This window comes from Rhagoletis pomonella, unplaced genomic scaffold (genome assembly GCF_013731165.1).
Source record: "Rhagoletis pomonella isolate Grant_MI unplaced genomic scaffold, Rhpom_1.0 Rhpom_scaffold_00007, whole genome shotgun sequence".
Classification (NCBI taxonomy): Eukaryota; Metazoa; Arthropoda; class Insecta; order Diptera; family Tephritidae; genus Rhagoletis; species Rhagoletis pomonella.
Window position 1 is genome coordinate 36,811,723 of NW_023458561.1, and position 20,381 is coordinate 36,832,103.

At 38.8% G+C, this 20,381-nt stretch overlaps 1 protein-coding gene across 1 annotated transcript in view; it reads right to left on the reverse strand.

Annotated features, from left to right (window-relative positions):
* Positions 1 to 20,381, reverse strand: part of LOC118742703 — an 82,677-nt gene that overhangs the window by 25,761 nt on the left and 36,535 nt on the right. Inside the window, exons 3-6 of the mRNA XM_036474969.1 lie at positions 15,410 to 15,592; positions 12,701 to 14,523; positions 11,188 to 11,323; positions 1,833 to 2,084 (exon numbers count right to left, since the gene is read on the reverse strand). Of these exons, the coding sequence (XP_036330862.1) occupies positions 1,833 to 2,084; positions 11,188 to 11,323; positions 12,701 to 14,523; positions 15,410 to 15,592 (2,394 nt within the window). The remainder of the gene's footprint in view (positions 1 to 1,832; positions 2,085 to 11,187; positions 11,324 to 12,700; positions 14,524 to 15,409; positions 15,593 to 20,381) is intronic.

A 20,381-nucleotide genomic window follows, 5' to 3' on the forward strand; every position in this document is an offset into this window, starting at 1 on the left:
TTGTTGTTGCAATTTTTATTGCTTTCAATTTTGTATTCAATTGCGCGATGCGACAGGGTGCAATCAGTCGTGTGTTAAGCGTGCAGCCACAAATATTGGTCAGGTAATTGAAAGAGCAGCAAAACTGCAGGCACAACAGCAACAACAATCGGCCATAGCAACATAGAGCGATCAGCAATGATTACTGCGTTTTGCGCACGGCATAAACATAACTGTGGCAATTGTGGCTGCGGATGTGGCAGTGAATGTGGCGACAGCCACGAAATCGCTACTCAATTTGATAAGTTTTTCAATTACATATTTTATTATTGTACATATTACTTATGTTTGTATATACATTAGGGCGGGTCAATTTGTTTGACCGTGTGCATATAGCAGGCGATGATCCTAAGTGTAACCCTAATCAAATTAGCCGAAGAAACTATGGGTCTAAAATCAATTTGGAGTTTATCAAATTACGAAAGTAGGTTTCGAAGAAAATGCGAAAATTTTTACTGTTGCGCCCTATGGTGGAAGATAAGTGTGGAAATGGATTCCTTATACCAAAAACCCATTATAGCATGTTTTTTTTTTTTTAATTTAAGCACTTCCTTACGCCACTACACCGAAAAGCTAAAAAACCTATTTTCGCATTTTGGCAAACTTAAAATTGATTTTAGACCCTTAGTTTCTTCGGCAAATTTGCTTAGAATTACATGCAGAATCCCTCTGTGCTATATGCGCATAGTCGAAAAAATCTCCCAATCTAGAAATTGACCCGCCCTAAAGTAGATGTGTATGTATGTGGTATACATCGTTGCAGTGGCAATAGCAGCAACAAGATAATTGGAAATACTGTAATTATTGACAGGCAAGCACGTTGCACAAATTCCACACAGGCGCATCCGCATATCCAAGAACGTATTTGCATCACACTAGCGCTTTGTAATGCAACTTACATCCTAGTAAGTTGCAAGTAAATTCAATTTGATCACAAACAAAAAGCTAAAGAAAATCATTGGGGAAATTGGAATTATAAGAGGGGGAAAAAATAAAGAAATTGAAATGTCAAATGACTACACAGCCACGTGAAGGAAATATGTACATATACATATATACCGATATGTATTGGTGAACGCACTTGCTTCAGCTCCCTGCAGCAATAAGGCGGCCAATTTTCCGTTAAGGACTAGTACTTCACTGGTTAAAATTTGACTGGTCAGAATTGGACATTTGCTTGCATCGAAAATGTCAGCCTTCGCCCACTGCCCAAGGAATCGGCCTAAAGATAGACGAAAAGTACAGTTTGGCAGTGACAGGGTGGTGTTGTCTTGCAATTCAATAAAAAAAAAATTACAGAACTTGATGCAAAGTGAACTTTTGAACACACATTTACATGCATGGCTGTAGCTCAGTGCGCAGAGATGCTTGCCACTATTTGTTAGCTTTCAGAAGGGTCCGGGTTCAAATGCCGTCAGAAGCAACATGGTTATAAAATGATAAAATGTTTTTTTTTTTTGTGTTTCCAAATTATGAAAAAGCATCTGCGAAGTGCAGAACGCAATCTTACTCCAACGAAAAAAATCTCCAAATTTGGAATAGTCCAGGACTATCTTACGGGCAGTGTTGATAAGACCGCTCCTTTTCCAATGACACGCCAATGCTAAAAATGACAGTTGAAACCATTGGCAGGGGAATTATGAGAGACTAGTGCTGGTAACAATAGGGACTATCTGTGCGCTAACCTAGGGTGAGTCTGAATTGCTGAAGGGCTGCTTCTTGACCCTGTTGCCTTATTTGCATTTGCCATATCTATACATATACTTATATGTATGTGTGACGTTGACACTTACCCCGACACGGTCCCGGATATGCGACGGCAATTGAACGTCCACTCTTGCAAATCATTCGATTTATATCACAAACACTACGGTATGTCTTGCCATCGACACCGCACACAGCGCGCTTTGGGTCAATAGCGTGCGAGGCAGCCGCGGCAGCATCATCTTCGGGGCAATCGATTTTGCAAGCGATACAGTGTGGTATGGTATATTGATCTTCGACACACGTAAGACCACCGAGGCATTTCACACCATTGCAAGAAGCTGGAAATTGAAAGAAGATTAAAAAGTGTTATTAGCGAGGTTATTTATTCTACAGTAATATTCATTAAGTTTTATTAGATAAGAAGAATTCTATAATCTTAAAACGGCAATCAATGTTAGAGGTAAATATAAATTGCGAGCAATTTTCGAACTTTTGATCCTCAGCTTAAGTTAGTTAGCTGTATGCAGCCTTATTCAAATAGCTGCAAAGAGAAAAGTTGTCTTATTAATTTGCTCTGATCGTCAGACAGCCTGTATAAATAGTTTTGGACTCGCACAGGGATAATGCAAAGTTCTTTTACTAAATGCAGCAGATCTCTGAATGAGATGACCCAGCATCTAAAGTAGGAATGACCCAGGGTAGGGTGAAACGCAGTGACCAAATCTAATAAAGCTTTCTACTCGACTACTCAAAAGGCAGAGCTGTTGATACTGCGCTACATCTAATTGTGCCCAGTATTGCGAAAACTTGATCTTAAAGGCACTTTCTACCAGCTACTTATTATTATTAGCAAGGACTTTTTGAATATCGGGCAGAATTCGTTCGACATGGTGGAGTATCGGTCACCGAAAACGCGCCTAAGGGCACACTGCAAAGCATAATTCACTTCAAATTCCTTCGAAGGAGATTGTTAAATATCTAGAACTTATATCAAAGAGGGATCTTAGCCTTCGCCTCAGTAATTAATACCCAACTGAGCGACAAGAGGTTAAAAATACATTGGAAGAACTTCTGGACCACCAGCTAAAGGGGAGGATATTTTCACTCGCTCTCCACTGCATAAACATCAATACGCTTATAAAAAAAGGTAAGCCAAAGATTACGGCACCTCACTTCATCGTAGGTGTAATAGAAAAGGCATTTGCATCAAAGGGGATTGCCATCTGCTCATTCATGGACATTAGGGTGGCTTTGCCAATGCTTGCTTCAAATCCATGGAAGTGGCTCTGTTCAATAGAGGTGCCAATTCCAAAATAGTCGAATGGATTGGCTATATGCTTACCCAGAGCACAATCAAGGCGAACCTCAGCATCACCGGAGTCCACAAGGAGGAGCGTTTTTCCACTGTTGTGGTCTATACTGGCTGATAAATTGGTCAGGTTCTCAGTGCAGGTCCTGCAGGACGCCCTACCTAAACAATTGGTGTGGTAGAGAGGGATTGTCTATAACTCCCAATAAAACTACAATCATAGCTTTCACTAGCAAAAGGAAGCTGTGCTTTCCAGACGTAAACATAAACGGGACTGTGTTCGCCTAAAGGAAGATGTCAAATATCTAAGCATAACCATGAATAGAAAACTCACTTGGGAATCACATCTCTACTCAATTATCAACAAATGCAATGAAATCGTTGTTAATTACTAAACAGCTCGCCGGAAAAACATGGTGATTGCATCCCAAAAAGATTTCCTGGGTTGTAGCTTTTAAGGAGGTGACAGAAATTGCAAGCATTGCAATCTGCAAATTAAGGAACAGAAATAACATTATTCAAAAGACCAATAGGTCATGGATAGCTGAGGGCACTTGTATAACAACTAGGAGGCTACTACGGACGCAAACTCATGAGAAATCAACAGAAGAAATGCTGAGCCTCTCCAGAGCGAACATTTCGAAGGTCATGGCTTGTGAACCCTGTCATTGGTTAGTTGGTAGACATTCTTCGAGGCTATAAACATGCAGAAGTTGCAAAGAGGAAGAAACTGTCGAATATTCCTTCGGCAGTTGGCCAGCTGTGGCTAAGAGCAGAGCAGGCTTTTTAGGTAAACACTTCTTTAGCTCTTACGGAACTACGGAACTATCCGTTATAAGAATGAAACCAATGCTACGCTTCATAAAAGCTTCGAAATGATTTCAACTGACCTTAACCTTATTAATCTTGTTTATTCCTATGGAACTTGACAAAGAAGAATTTGCTGCTGCGAGGGCCGGAAATCCGGGCCCGGCACTGAATATGTACAAGGGTGGTTTGGCTTTGGATTTACTATGAGCTATGTTTATGTCATTGTAAAGCTCTTATATCTCATGGTTACATCGTCTGCAGAATCTTTACCTCGAATACTGCAAGGGTCACTTCTGAGGGCGCTGATACCAATTCTAACATTGCGGTAGAAAGGCAACTGCATTTCGTGGTGTCCGAAGCAGCTTTGAAGTCGACAAAGAAATGGTGTATGTCGATCCTCCTTTCACTGGTCTTTTACAAGGCTTGGCGTAAGGTGAATACCTGGTATATAGTTGTTTCATCAGGCCCAGCCAGTTCATTGCTGGTGGGATTTAGTCTTTTAAACAAAACGCCTGTAGTTATCGCAGAATCGCCCTTATTTGCTGAACACATTTAAACTCTAAATAGAAAGTATGCTTACATCAAACCACGGAAATTGGTGCATGCGCCTTACCAGCTCCCGGGCATCATATTTGCATAGTTCAGCTGAGAAGTTAGCGGCTTCTGCTATTTTATTATTTTTCGGCTGTGCTATTCTATTCGAATTTTGTCGTGGTAAGAGAAGGTACATCGATTCCGTCAGCATGGATTTGGGGCTCAGTCTTCGCCTTTTCAACACTTTTTTAAGGATTAAAAATTGGCAAGTTCGGGGTTCAGACAAAAACATTGTTGATAAGAGGAAACTAGTTATTCAAAACCAGCTTAGGCAGAAAATGTCGTTGATAGTGGACCAACCAGCTTTGGCATCGCAAAAACAGGCGTGAGTGAAGGTATTATTATAATTCATCGTAGGTGAGAGACACACTTAGACCCAGCGGGCTCGTTGCAGCGGGAGTATTCATGAGTGCCTTCTTGCCCTGGACGGGACAGAGCAGTAACCGAGGTAGTGTTCACAACTCCCAATTTCTTTGTCGTCGCGGCAGCTTCGGCAGAAGTTAGTCGCCGGTAAGTCCATTATGTCAGCATGTCTTCCCATCAAGAAGTGATCCGTTATAGATGCGGTCACTTGCCTAAGTAGAGGGTGTTCTAACCAAATGAGTGCGTTGGAACTTGTTTTTGTCTTGGCCTCAGACATAGTAGTTCCCTTCATCGCAAGCTATTCTGCGTTACAGTTGGCTTGTATATCTCTGTGGTTTGGCACTCACACAATGTGGGTAGTAGACTTTTAAGCTAAATCGTTAAGGAGCTTCCTACATTCTATCGCAGTTCTTGACGAAGTTCCACAGCAATATAGTCACTTTATAGCATCTTGCCTGTCGGAGACTGCTTGTTGAAGTTCTTCTTGGAAGATACTGTGGTGGTCTGGCAGCCTAAATCAGAGGTTTAATGAGAGACCCTATGAGTGTATCCCCCTCCCTACTTTTAGATTTGGGTTAGAGCTATCCGTGCAAATGGTGGCAGTGTTGTGTAATCTAGCGATCTAAACGTATCGGGGTTGTTTGACAGTGACGCTCGTTGGTGTACGGGTAGAAAATTTTATAGTTTCTATAGTTTTATAGTAGTAAGTGTAGGATTAGTGAGCGACTTATTCAGTGATATCCAACAGACTGTGACGGCAATCATAAGATACAAATACATGGAGCTGAAACAAATAAATAAATAAATAAATAATAAACCAAATTTGTCTCCCAACTGGCATCATGTTGGAGAAGGAGCGCGAACCCAGAAACAATAATTATAGAAGTTTTCAGTTTCATGTATTCTTCGGATCCCCTCATATCGTCTCTTTCTAGTAGTTATTCTAATTACTGAAATAAGTCAGACCACCACATATTGGCACTTAACAATATGCTGAACGTAGTGTTTGTCGGCATTGCAGGCAAAATTTTCGCGTCGCAAACAGCTATTCGACTCAGAGAAACCGAATGGTTGACCACCACCACGCACCACCGAAATCGCTCCTAGGAGCTTCTTCTCTGTCCACTTTCCCTCAAGGGAGGATTGGGCCGGGCAGAAGTTTTGGAGAGAGTGAGCAGTGAATTTTTTCACGGATGGATCGGAACTGGACGGTAGAGTTGGTGGAAGAGTCTTCTGTCGATAGCTTGCAATCAGTGTAAGTTAAGCCTAATGGACTGCTGCTGTACTTCAGGCGGAAGTGGCTGCTATCAACTTCTATATTAGGCTACTTTGGGTTCCCACTATTGAAACGTTGCCGCCGGATAAAGAGCGGCAGGGGGTGCCATTGATCCCTTGTGGTACACTTTTGGAAATATGGGCCTCATGTCAGCTCAGCGAGCGCTGGGCGAAAAATATAACGCGCGCGAGTGCATGATCCTTCTGATCGAGGGTGGCCACAGCGTTTACTTCAGGGGGGAGGGGGGGGGCGGGCTTAACGGGTCACTGTGAAATCAGTGTTCACGCACTAAGGCTGAACAGCCAAGTCCCTTACGAAGCAGTCGACAACCTCCATGGTAGCCATTAAATGCCGCACATCTCTTAACGAGATGGCTGAGAGATTTCGCCCAAAGGTGATATGGGTTACGGTACACTGCGACATTGAAAGGAACTGTAAGGCCGATGAACTGGCGCGACTTGGCACCAAACTTCCAATTGAGGATATAAAAGATGATATAGGAATGCCATTACAAACTTCCAAGCTACTTATTTCCGAGCGGCTCACTAAAGTAACGAACGACAGATGACATGACAAAATCACCTGCCAAACTGCCAGGAAACTATGGCCGGCGCTCAGCGCTAAGCGCACAGGCCTACTACTGAGCTTAAATTAATTGGCAGGCGTGTCTACCGACTAGGCGTACGATTACATGACTTCTGTAGAAGTTATAAGATGTAGAAGAGGATGAAGCGAGTCTGCGCCTGTTGTGCCAGTGCCCTGCTCTATCAAGATGAACACTGGGTAGACAATTCTTCGACTAATTGGAGAAATTCTTCTAAAATTCCTGCGAAGTTCAAAATGGTTTTAGGAGCGATTGTAAGTTACTGACCCCACATGCGGCATCACAATGAGCCCCAATCCTAAGTTTGTCTTACAGACGACCGCGACAACCTAACCTAATCTAAGGCTGAACATATTACCTGATCCCGTATGTCGCAGTTGCCTGGAAGATGGCGAGGTGGAATCACCTCAACATTACCTTTTAGGTGGCCAGCATTTGTGAGATTAAGGTTGAAGTGTACTTCGGCTCTCAAATCCGTATTATACCTTTGGAGCTCTGGATCTTTTGACCAGTTCAGAGTCTGAGTAGTTTTTCATACACAAATTTAAATAATTCTAATTCTTAACTGCGAAAGAAAGTATGAGATACGTATTAAAAAATTTGAAATAAACGGAAAATGTTTGTACACAATAATCAACAAGCAACGTAATCAACACACGAAAACTAAAAAGGAACTACCACATCTCTTAAATGAAAATATCTAAAAATACCCGTACAGTTATTTTTGTTCTACCTTTTGTCATGCCACACCATAGATCGATCCAAATTGATTCACACATCCTCGTACATATTACAACAACGTTCAACAGGCACAGCAAGCAACACAGAGCGCCAATGCTCTGATCTAACAAAAAACATCCAACAACAAAAATGCAACACCACTAGTAAAACCAGCGAATCACTCGTTTGCAACTAATAAACTGTCAAATTTATCATTGAACATTGTAGCGTTGTGGCAACGCCTTGGCGCCATCTGTGACACCAACAAAATTGTAATATAATTTTTCATGAAATTATTGTACGCGTACACACATGGAAGACTATCAGCCAGCCAGCCCGCTAGCCCGCTAGCCAGGCAGTTAGCTACAAGTGGCATTTGCAACATGTTGTTGTCATTTTTCTTGGTGCCAATTGCATACGGCCGGTACAGCCACCAATTCCTGTTGCCAGTTGGTCGATTGCGAGCTGGCGACATTTTCTGCACTCCACTATATTGATGGTATGCTTTTAAATATGTGTAGCTGATGTTATTATTGTTGTTCGTGGCTCGTGGCAATAGTCAGAGTCATTAGTTAGTTGTGGCAGCAACAACTACGTCAGTTGTCGTTAGGCGTTTCTCACTTTTGTTTTGGTGTTTTTTTTTTAGTTTTGGTTTGTGGCAGCAACAATTTAGGCACGCGTTAAACTCAGCTTGGCACGCTTGCCTATATGCGTATGGTTGTATCTACGTATGTACATACATATGCATATTTTTGCTGTTGCTAAGCGTAGAAATGCATTGAGGCAGTCTCTGATTTAATCAAAGTGCAACAAGTATTTTTCCGATGGAAATTTTCCAGACACTTTGGATGATCTTTATTGCCCACATGGTTTCCGGCTGCACAAACGCGACTAAATACTTACAAATATGCATAGTTTGTATATCTACCTACTACATACATACATATGAATATTTATGTATGTTTTGTATTTATTGCCTTCTTGGCTTCAAATCGATGCCGAATGCTAATGCCAGGTGCATGGTCAATGATTTGTTTGACAACTCGTGCGTCTTGCTATCAACCAGTCGACGATATTTTACAATTTTTGCCGCATTCTTTGCCGGATTTTTCTCGTAGCTAACAAACTGATGTAAATGAAAATACTCGGACGAAGAAAAATAATTTCGTGTTATTATTACTTATTGTGGCGTAATAATATTTGTTCCAACGGTATTTTTTTTTTTTTTGGAAAAAGGCTATTTCGGTAATCACCACATCTTTTGATCAGGCTTCTTTCTCTAGACTCCAGCAGGAATCGAACCCGTATCAGTGATGTGCAAAGTCAGCAGAATCTTGCTGCTTCACAAAACCAAAAAGGAGTTCTCAGTGCAGGATGTTAATGCAGAGATTCGGCAGATAGTAAACCACTATAGACGCAAGAAGTGTTGACACTTTGCCTCTATTGTGGGCAAGCTTTGGTCAATCATAAGGTCACGGTCCTACCCAATGAAGAACGATGTCTGCCTCGCCGTAGCCAGAGCGATGCGACGGTTATTTTAGCCGGCAATTCGTTTTGCATTCTCTATTGGGCGGAGCCAGACATCTAGTGATCAGAAGGCTACGCAAACTGCCAAAATAAAGTGCGCCTCTAGCTTTCACCAGCGGTGAGGGCCAGGTGACTAGCAGAAAGGCAAAAGCCACTAAAGCAATTGGTCCCGATGGAATACGCATTATGCGTATGAAAAGATTTGGGGCAGGGGGCTTATAGTACCTCACCAAGGTCCTCAACACGGCAATGACCACTCTGATCATACCTGACATGTGCATTCTGGGTCAGTGATTTCACTGCGCGGAAACCTGTCAACAACGGCTAGTTTTATCGGCCGATAACAATCCTTTCCCCGTCGCGAAAGTATTAGAGGCCTTGCAAATGCTACTGCAGCAATAAACGTCATAAACACTCAAATAACTCGTGGTCTATATTGTAACCGCTACTGTGAGATAATAGTCCTAGTAGCGTTGGATTTTTGTAAGGCTTTCGAAACCGTGTGTCAATCAACCCTACTAGAAAACATAGAGGCTTCCTTTCTCCCACATCGACTCAAACGGTGGCCAGTAAATATTATGAATGGTCGACACTCGTAAATTTTTTTCGAGGTAAAACGTAAAAACAAAGGAAAATTAAATAAGGAATTACACAGTGGGTGTTCTCTCCCCGCCCGCTTCTCTTTATTTCCTACATTTCAAAACTCTCCCAACTACCTCTGCTCAAAAGTAAACGGCTACCACTCCGAACTTTCTAGCTTCTTTACTGTAAGCAGAGGTCCTTTCTACGAAATCCTCGGCAACCATTTTACCACCTATACAGCTGGGTACTCATGTCGAGGGCTTTTTGCGCCATTTTAATGCAATTCCCATGGGAAATGTTTTGCCTTGATTCTCTGATAGATTTGTCTACTAGGTCTCTTAGTGTTAATCACTAGGGATAAGTGTTTCCTGCGTTTTATATCTAATATTCGAATGGCCTGGACATTCACACAGCAAATGCTGGACACTTTCTTCACTGACGGCTGCTACAACTTCTATAATATTGTTCATAGATAAGTGCTCTTCCTGCCACATGTTTACTGGGGCTGTCAGTGATCCGTGATGGTTGCTAAAATTCTGAATATCTCTGCCCGTTATCTGAATATTAAGCAGATCGCCTTGTTAATCGAGCCAGATTTCTCTTAGCAGGAATGTCATAACCGACTAGTCTTGGTGAGATCCTGCGTACCTCCTTAATATAAAAACATTTTAATATTCACTCGCTGCGTGATTGATGGGAAAACATACATAAAAGCTGAGGCTTAGTCATCGTTGTCTGCATGCTCTCCAAGTAGCCACAGTTTGACTATGACTTAACACCATTCTGACCCGATCTACCACTTCGTAGTCGTAATTCACTCAAAGATAATGAAATTTCCCTATGTTCTAACAAATATATAGTAACCATTTCTGAAATGTGGATAACAGCTGGGGATAGGGCAAAAAAATAAATGAAAAAAAGAAATTGGTTGCGCTTGGTACTACCAAAACAATTGCACCAATATTGCTGCGTCACACTTCGAATGCCTTATCAATGGGTAAATGAGCGGTGCAAACCAAGCTACTTTTCGACTAGCTGGGAATCAGACAAAAAATGGGAACCCAAATTAAAGAAAAATATGATTTCTCTAGATTTTTGTACAGGCAATCTGATGATCCTATACGTTTTCGAAAATTTTCCCATTTTCATGGTGAAAATTTCAAACAAAAATTTATTTGAATTTTTCTCAATTATGGCCATTTTTAATTTTGTTTTTAGTCATCTCAATCGAAAGATCAGGTCTTTTTACATAGAAATCATTAATAAAAAATAAATGATTTTTCCGAGTGAATGGACCCATATACATAAGTGGTTATGCATACAGGCTACTGTTTGTATTTTTATTTTATCCAGCGGTTTTAAAGTAAAGAAGAAGAAAACTGTGATAGTAAAGTAACAATATACTATATGCGTTGAATACACACATATATTTAGAAAGAAGAAATTGCTATAATGCCGGATTTCAACTGTGCATTAAATGACAAAATCTTTACTGATAAAATTGGGCAATAAAAAATCGGGTGCCAATATGTTAAAAAAAAATTTAATAGAGTCTGTTTTCACATGGCTTTATTTTATTTTTGGAAAATTTGTCGCGATTTTTGTCATTTCAATGCCTAGTGGAAATTCGTCATAAGTTCTTGGCCTGCAACTTACTTCGGCAATGTCCTCGATAGGCAACAGTTAGCGACGGATTATTGGTGCGGCACGCTCGTTTCTTCAATTGACATTCCGTATTATAGGTGCGACCATCTGTGCCGCAGACTGGATGTGGCCCATGGAAATTTTCTACCTATTAAAAACATCAAAATTATATTAGATTAAAATAAATTTCAGATTGCGTATGCATACATATTTTGCGTGCACATATGCATTAGGATAGGTCAATTGTATGGGAAATTTTTTTCGACTATGCGGCTGCGGCATAGGAGTATTCTACGTGATATTCTAAGAGAATTTTTACGAAGAAAACAGTTTGGTGTGCTCGAAATTCATTTTAGACCTATGGTTTATTTGGCGAATTTTTACGTAGAATACCCCTTGCCATAACCGCATTGTAAAAACCTTTAAGAAAAGTTCCTCTTCCCCTCTCTACAGACCCCTGGGGACCTGGAGTAATTTAGCACTTTGACAGATAAAATGTAAACTCGGGTTACGCTATTCATTGGGATTGAGCTGGCATATGAGGACGTGGTTGGTGTCGTACGGGGAGTCTCCACATGCCGAAACTCATTAGCTGTTGAGGCGGCTACCTGACCGTAACTGGGCCAGAGTAACGCCGGGTCCCTCTTGGTAGTTGAAGCGCCCTCTGATGCGTCTGGGCGGAGGCTCCTCCTCGAGTAAGGGTCTGTTGAGGTGCTAACGTCTGTGAAATGCCACCAGCAACTGCTTGCTAAGCATTTTGTTATGCTCCTTTACGGGAAGCATTTAGGCCCCGCTGTACAGGTGGAGCTCAGGCATTTTGAAGTGAGATAGGGCATTTTTGAATCGAATTCTGAATTAGGGCGTTCTTCAACCAACTTCTGAAATAGAGTGTTTTCAATAAAATTCTGACATAGGGCGTTCTTGAAAAGTTTTTTGAGATAGGGCGTTTTCGAACTGGCTGCCGAGATAGCTCGATCTTCCACACAGCAGTCGATATGTACTTCGCCGGCCGCCGTTTGAGTCCCTGTGGAAGAGAGGCAGCGTCAATATCTTTCTAGTAGCGTTGAATGACAAATGGTGTCAAATGCCTTTGACAGGTCCAACGCTACCAGGACTGTTGTCTCACAGGGGCGGTTGTGGTTTAGGCCACGAGTTATCTGGCTGTTTATGGCGATAAGTGTTGTTGTTGTGCTTTGCAGTTTACGAAAATCATGCTGATGCTTCGCTGGGGCCAAATGGTTTGTAAAGGCTCTGGTACTTTGCATCAATTGCGCGGTAAAATAAGCGTTGTTTTATTTTTTTTTTGCCAATTACTATTTCCTTAGTCCTAAACAAAAAAAAAAGAATAGCTTTGATTTTTCCCCCATACGAAATCGAGCCAGCCTAATGTGCATACACAAATTGTGAATAACTTATGCAAAAATAAACCCAAACACAACCCAAGTCAAAATTTTCTTCCTTTCAGCAGGTTCCTTCCAGACACGACTAAAGCTAAAACTATGCAAAAAATAAAATTAAAACTCACCGCAACTTCGAATTGGCGATTTGGGAATCCGTAAACATTGAAATTATCGTAAATTCCATCGAGTAGTGTCGAGTCATCGGAATTGTGAAATGATTTGCCAACGTCAGCAGAAACACCTCCACCAAAAAATGCTTCCGACGAAGTGCTAAGTTTTTCTTGTTTTGTTGCTAGCGACGACGACGACGACAACGATGGCGATGACTTTGCTATATGACTTCCGTGATTTAATAAACGACGATCGTCAGACGGCGACATGGAATTTACGGGAGTGGCGGTAGCAGCTGTTGTCTGCCAGTCCATTGTAGTTGGCACAGCAGTTGTTGTCGTTGTCGTTGTCGTTGCTGTTGCTGTTGTTGCTATTGTGGTTGCTGGCATTATGCTATCACCGCTGTGCGCTGTCAGCGAGGATGTTGCAGACGATGTACGCGTGCGCACGTTGTTGCCATTGTTGTTTGCATTGTGATCCTTCAGCTTTTTGTGCTTTTTATGCGCGCGATGATTGTGTTGATGGTCACTTTGCTGATGGGGCGGCTGCTGCTGCTGCTGCTTCTGTTGTTGCTCTTGTTGCTGATGTTGTTGTTGTTGTTGTAGTTGCTTCTGATGCTGGTGATGTTTGCGTTTACGTTGCAGCTGCTGCTGTTGATGCTGCTGATGATGGTGATGACGTTCACGTTGTCTGCCGCCATTAACGTTATTCCTACTGTTGCTATTGGTCTTATGGTTGTTGTTGTTATTGTTAGCGCTATTACCGTTCAGAATGCCTACTCCTGCCGCCAGCGACACCTCATCGTGATTTGGAGCGTTTTCGAGTTGTCTAGCATTTGACGTTGCTGCTGTTGTTGCCGTTCCTCGTGACGAAGCTGACGGTTGTAACGCGGCTAGCTGAAAACGTTTAATTATGGCGAAATTATTGTTGTTGTTGCTATTCTCCTGTTGGCGCTTGCTAACCTCCATTTCATTCTCATGCAACCTTCTTTTTTTGTTGTGATTCGAATTTTTATTGGTTTTATGTCTAGACGGCAAGTTTAAGCTTCGTCGTGACTCCGGCGGTGCCGTTGGCATTCTTGCTGAATCATCGCTACTCCGACGATGGTTGCCGGAAGATGCTTCTTCGCTGCCATCATCTAACCAATCATCAATATCACCATCATTATCAGCATCTTCATTGTTGCCATCAAATTCTCTGTCCTCAGCATCCACACCCTCTTCACTTTCGTCACCATCGTCTTCATCACCGTTGTTGAAGTCATCGTCGAAGCTCTTGTGATGTCTGCTATTCGTTCTTATATTGCTAAAGATTTGTAATCGTCGCTGGACGGGTTTCTCTGTGTCATGCTCGGCATTGGCCGTTATCAAAAGTCTTCCCGAATTCTCCACTCGTCTACTTAACTGAGGCTTCTGTTGGCTTTGACTTTGCATTATAATCATTTTTCTTTGGTTTTGTTGTTGCATTTGCAATTGGTGTTCGACACCTAAATTAACATTTGTAATTTCACTACTTAAACTACGTATGTCGCGTGGCGACTTGCCTTCACCTAACAGCGTCGATGTAGCGCTACCGGCTCCGTTGCCTGCTTTGCCAACCACACCACCACCACCATCACCACCAGCGCGGCCGCCGCTGATGCCATCGCTTCCTAGTACTATGTGCCTATTCAGCCGCAATTGTTCGCTGTGTGGTTCGTGTCCGCGAAAAGTCCTCTGTTGGCTTCGTTGCTTGTGCCGCTTAGCCGCCCCACATTCAGGTGCACAGACACACTTTGGACGGCCTTTGCGCTTGACGCATTTCTTATTCCAACTGCATTGCATGCTCTTGCAGCTCACTGAAATTGAAATAAGTGGTTGGGTATGAATAAATACATATGTACATAAAAATATCGAGCCCTAAATGCCAAAAAGACGTAAGCGATAGTTTTTTCAAAATTTTCTTAATGATGCAAGAATGTTCCTGCAGCAGCCAGATGCATTTCTGCATCCAAAATAAAATTGTGAAAAATTGTCGCTTACGTATTTTTGGCGGTGAGGGCTCGATATATGAGACACATGTCCAAAAAACAAATGGTTATGGAAGCACAGTGTGTGTGTTTTAGATAAAGACTCAACATACTACATATGTATGTATGTACTAGTATTGGGAAGTATTGAGTACTTTTGAGGATCGAGTTCTTTGGTATCGATACTTTTAAGGATCGGGTATTTTTCAGAGTACTGAGTCTTACTTTCTTTAAATATCCGCATGTTTGTAACATTTCAATACTTAGTGTAGAAATCTCACAAGCTGGCAGTATTTTATTCAAATTAATATATAATTCCCATATTACGTCATATGAATGGCTAACTATACTGAAAATTATTGCAACTGCAAATGGAGTACAATTATTTCTGAATACCGTTAAATGTAAATAACAATCAGTACTTTTTAATTCTGTTCGGCACTTAATACTAAGTACTTTGATCGATCCTGAGTAAATGTATCAAAGCGATTATTGGAACAGAGTATTTTTAAGTACTGAGTACTTTCGAGTTCCTTTTTTGAGTACTGAGTACTTTTGAGTTCTTTTGTGAGTACTGAGTTCTTTGGAGTACTCCAAATCTAGAATCGAGTTCTTTTGTGAGTACTGAGTTCTTTGGAGTACTCCAAATCTAGAATCGAGTTCTGAGTACTTTTGGTATCGATGCATGTATGTACATATATCCCCTTATACTTACAAGCACAGGGTGAGCAGGTCATGCCATCACCAATGGTGGTCGCAAAAAATAATTCCACGTCTGTTACATCTCGGTCAGTGTAAAATAGCTCTGAATATCGACAACACTCGGCCTTAGTGCTATTCCGCAAATAAATCTCACTACATTTGCCATTACTTTGGGACGAACGCCAGCAGGCGCCGGCTGAAAATAGAAAATTTATTTAAAAAGATTAGTGGTACCAGGGAAAATAAATGGGGTCAGATCAAATCTAAAAATTTTTTTAAAATGTTTGTCGTTTGAAGAATTTGTATTTAGATTTTCTCGTAATTCTATACAAAGCTTCGATGTCTTGAATACCCTACGATAAATGTCTGAGCTGACAAGTTAATTCGATCTCACAGAACAATTTAATTTGCACAAAAAAGTGAATATTGTACATAAATTTTTGATAATTTTATTACTGGATAAAAATTGTTAGTAATTTAAAATTTAAATTTTTGGTAAATTTAAAGCTAGACATGCATTTGTGAGAATTTTTAAGGCATAATTATGGTAATTTAAAATATGGTTATCAATTTTTTACTAAACTGGACAGATATATATTTTTAGTAATATAAAATCTGAATTCGTTTTCATATAAAAACGAGACATGAATTTTTGAGAATTTTAAACGGAACATAATTTTTTATTTTATTTATTTTTTAAACTGATCATAAATTTTTGATTATTTAAAAATTGAACACAATTTTTGATAATTTTAAAATCGGATATATATTTTTGGTCATTTTAAAACCGGACATGTGTATATTTTAATTCAATTATAATCTGAATTTTTGGTCACATAAAAAAAAGAAAGACATAAATTTTTGAGCAATTAAAGCTGTATATAATTTTCGGTAGTTTTAAACTGAACATACAGTTTTAGTTATTTAAAATCTTAATTTGATGTCAGATAAAACGAGACATGAATTTTTGAGCAATTTTAATAGGACGTAAGTTTTAGTCATTTAAAAACAGATTCTTGTTCATATAAAAAAAGAGGCATGCATTTTTATATAAATAAATTTTTGATCATATAAAAAAAGAGACATGCATTAAAACTGGACATAATTTTTGGTCATATAAAAAAAATAACACAAATTGCTAATCATTTCAAAATTGAAAAAAAATTTTGAACATTTTAAAACTGGACATTTATTTTTGTCCGTTTGAAAACTCGACATACACATACATATGTATGTATGTACCTAAGTCAGTCACGCTCAGAGAGAGTTTGTACTATGTGCACGGCGCTGTTTTGAGCATCACTGATTTTAAATCATTCGATAGCTGAAGTTAGAAATTGGCACTCGAATGGTGAATAAATGATAATGCCCTTGAAAAGTGTGCCCAAAATAGTGGGGACAACAACTTTTGAATTGTAAAACGGAAAACAGTGGAAGTGCAAAACTATCGATAGTAATACTAGCGATAGTATCGATAGTTTTAATTTTCCTACACTACGCAAGTTATGTAAATTTGTTTATTCGCCTACAGAGATACTCTTACAGACTATTACAAATTAATTAAAAATTTTAAAAGGTCTGATTCGAATTTAAATAGGTTCTGGTAGAAATTTAGTTCTAGTGCAAACTTATGCAATATTGAAAGTTTATTTAGCATAAGGAATTTTTTTTATTATAAAAATATGTATATCATACTCTATAGCAAACACCATGTACATAAATCCGATTTTCAAACTTTTTATAAAACTTATAGTAATGGAAAAAATTTTCATAAAAATCTTAAACTTAAAAAAAAAATTTAGCCCATTAAATTTTAGCTGAGGCGTTTCAAGTTTCTAAAAAATTGCATTGATTCTTGGTAATTTTTATACCCGATGAATTTTTATAACTGATGAGAACATAAATTTTTTTTAAATATGTACGATGTTTACATAAAAGTCATAGTAGTTTTATTTTAATGTTCAGCCCTTTTGCAGTAAATGGCACACAAATAGATATCTTAATATTTCGTTTAAAATGCCAAATTTCCTGCAAATGCATTATAATGTACAAAAGGAATTTCACTAGTAATTGCGTACTTTTCTACTACTACCTTTTTCGCACCAAGGGATTTCATTTTTCCCCTTTTTCTGTCCTTCGTAAATGAAACCTTTTGTAAGGGAGTGTCAAACCGCGGCTGTCAATAATTATCTAACCTTTAACTATTGAATCATGGGCGATGAGATCACGAAATATGATAAAGAGGGTTATTTTTTCTCTTGTGAATCAGCTAGAAGACAAATAGTAAACAAGTTATCTCATCCTCACATACATGGTACATTTGTATGCATGTAAGTTTATTCTTTTATATAATCATGGTAACACATAACCTATGTGGGGATTTTTTTTTTATTTAGATAAGCAAAATAATCCCAGAATAAGTATAGCAAAATTGACCATCATAAACAACGATTGGGAAAAAAGTAAAAAAAAAAAATAACAATAATGATGCGAAAGCAGTAAGAAATGAATTTTATAACCGAGAAGCGCATATCCAAATCCCTCAGGTAAAATCATCGCAATGCCGTTGAATAGTGTTCAACCAAATAAATTTCGTGCTGATCATTTTTATAAAACACACAACGATTTCTGTCTGGCTGCAATAAAATCAAATTAATTTAGCGCCAATATTTTTAGATCAAAACAAAAACATACAAAAAACTATCAACTCATAAACGAATGCCTTAAAAATGTTGCAGTCAGCAGCCATAACCTAGAGACACTTCTTAATCGTTAACAACCGATGATATGCGGTTATTAATACCTACGCACGGATAACATAAACATACATACATATTCATCCCATTGAAACTTAAAATTGGCAGTACACGTAAATGATACAAATAGGCAACCGCGGCATTTCACGTGGGAACATATTAATTTGGACGGTGCACAGTGGTATTTCGGCGGAAAAATTAGTTTTTTGAATATTCAGTACTTACATTTGGAAGGCTTAGGCGTGTAAAGCAATATATGAACACAAAAAATTCATTATAACTTATTACCAAATTGACAATTTTATACAAAATAAAAGTAATAGGAGGAGAAGCATGAACAAATACTAACATACTTAGGGGATTCACAAGACCTGTTAACCGTCGTAAAATCTTAAGCTTAAAATATTTTTTATGTAAAATAAAATGGTTCTCGAGGATTTCTAACTATATCGAAATGTTTTTAAACTGATAAAAGATATATAATTAGCCCCGCTTAAAACCATTTTAGCGGTTAAATTTATATAAAAAATTTTAAGCTTTAGATTTTACGACGTTTAACACGTCTTCTGAATAGTAAGTATATAAGTAGGCTCTGAAATAAATCGATCACGCCAATTTTTCGATTTTTCTTTATTTAAGTCTAAATATAAATGTTTAATTTTTTCCAAAAAATGTATGGGCTTGCACCACTGTGCGGCGTAGGCCTTAAATGGAATTTATTTTAAGGTATACATACATACTTACATATGTTTGCGTATATATATCAAAGGTATATGTCAGACCATAAACTTTCTAAAAAATACGCATTCAAGTGGGTATTTTATATTTTTGCTAGTTTTATAGATCTATGATTTTAATTTTGCGCCTTTTTCCACTTTGCCGACTGGCAAATTTTTGATTGATGAATATGTAAGCACATATATATGTGTGTATTATAGATATGACTAAATAATTCGTGTACTAAAGCATTTTGAAGCTGATTTCTGAGTTGATATCAAATGCTTCGTGTAAGCTGTTTTTTTTGGCCCTAAACGACTAATATTTTTGAATTACTAGAACAGCATATTTTCCATGTTTTCTTACGATATATTGGCAGCTGAGAGCAAAGAAATGCGGAATGACCCAAAGCCATTGACAATTGAAATGTTCAATACAAGTAGAGACGATTTTTAAACCTTTCATGAGCATGAAATCGTATTATAACTTTGGTCCGATGTTTGTAAGTACCAGAATAAAAAGAGATAGACCCATTAAAATGTATACTTAAATGATCAGAACGTCGAGCTGAGTCGATTTAGCCATGTCCGTCTGTCCGTCTGTCCACCGTCAGTTTGTGTGCAATCTAGTCTCTCAGTTTTCGAGATATCCGGATGAAATTTGGTAGGTGGGTGTATTTTTATAATGTATTAATCATTTGTCGGAACCGGAAGAATCGGACTACTATAACATATAGCTCCCATACAACTGATTGTTCAGATATGAGATTTTTCGTTATAACTTCTCCATTATGCAGATAGGAACACATTATCAACAGTCAGGCAGGAGCTATGCACACCCCGAAAGCTTTTGTTGCTTATCCATTTCCTTATACAACCTGCTCCTATAAAAAGTTTTCACCGAAATTAGATGGGGAAAAATGCACAGACCGCAGTTCAAGGACCTCAAATTTCAACGTTCTTATCAAAAGTTATTTTGCTGAAATCTCAGAGAGGATCGAAAAATTATATACAAAGGAAATGCGGCTGAATGGGTCAATAAAAATTATTTTGGACTGTGAAGCAACTCTTGAAAACATCCCTGGAGATTATAGCAAAACTATAAAAGAGAAACTGCCCGAAGATCATTATATTTCAATATCATTGCTTCAACAATTTTGGAACAAACTTAGTTTAGCTCCAAAAATTTTGGAGTTATTGACGTTAGTTGTTATTTACTTCAATAAAATTCAAAAAATTTAGCTAAACTTAGCCAAAAAATTGGGGACTTAAACATTTTGTTCCTCCTTAATCAAAATATTTTCAAACCACCTCCTTCTTAAACGTCATTTGCTAGACCCAGAATGTGATATATGTATGTATATGTATTTCAATAAAATAGATGCCGTAATTTAAGTTAAATTTGAATTTTTAAACAGGGAGCTACGCTTATACATTTAGTTATTTATAAATTAGTACTTTTTCTATTGATACCCATATTTTAATATTTCATATAACTTAAACAAATGGCAAC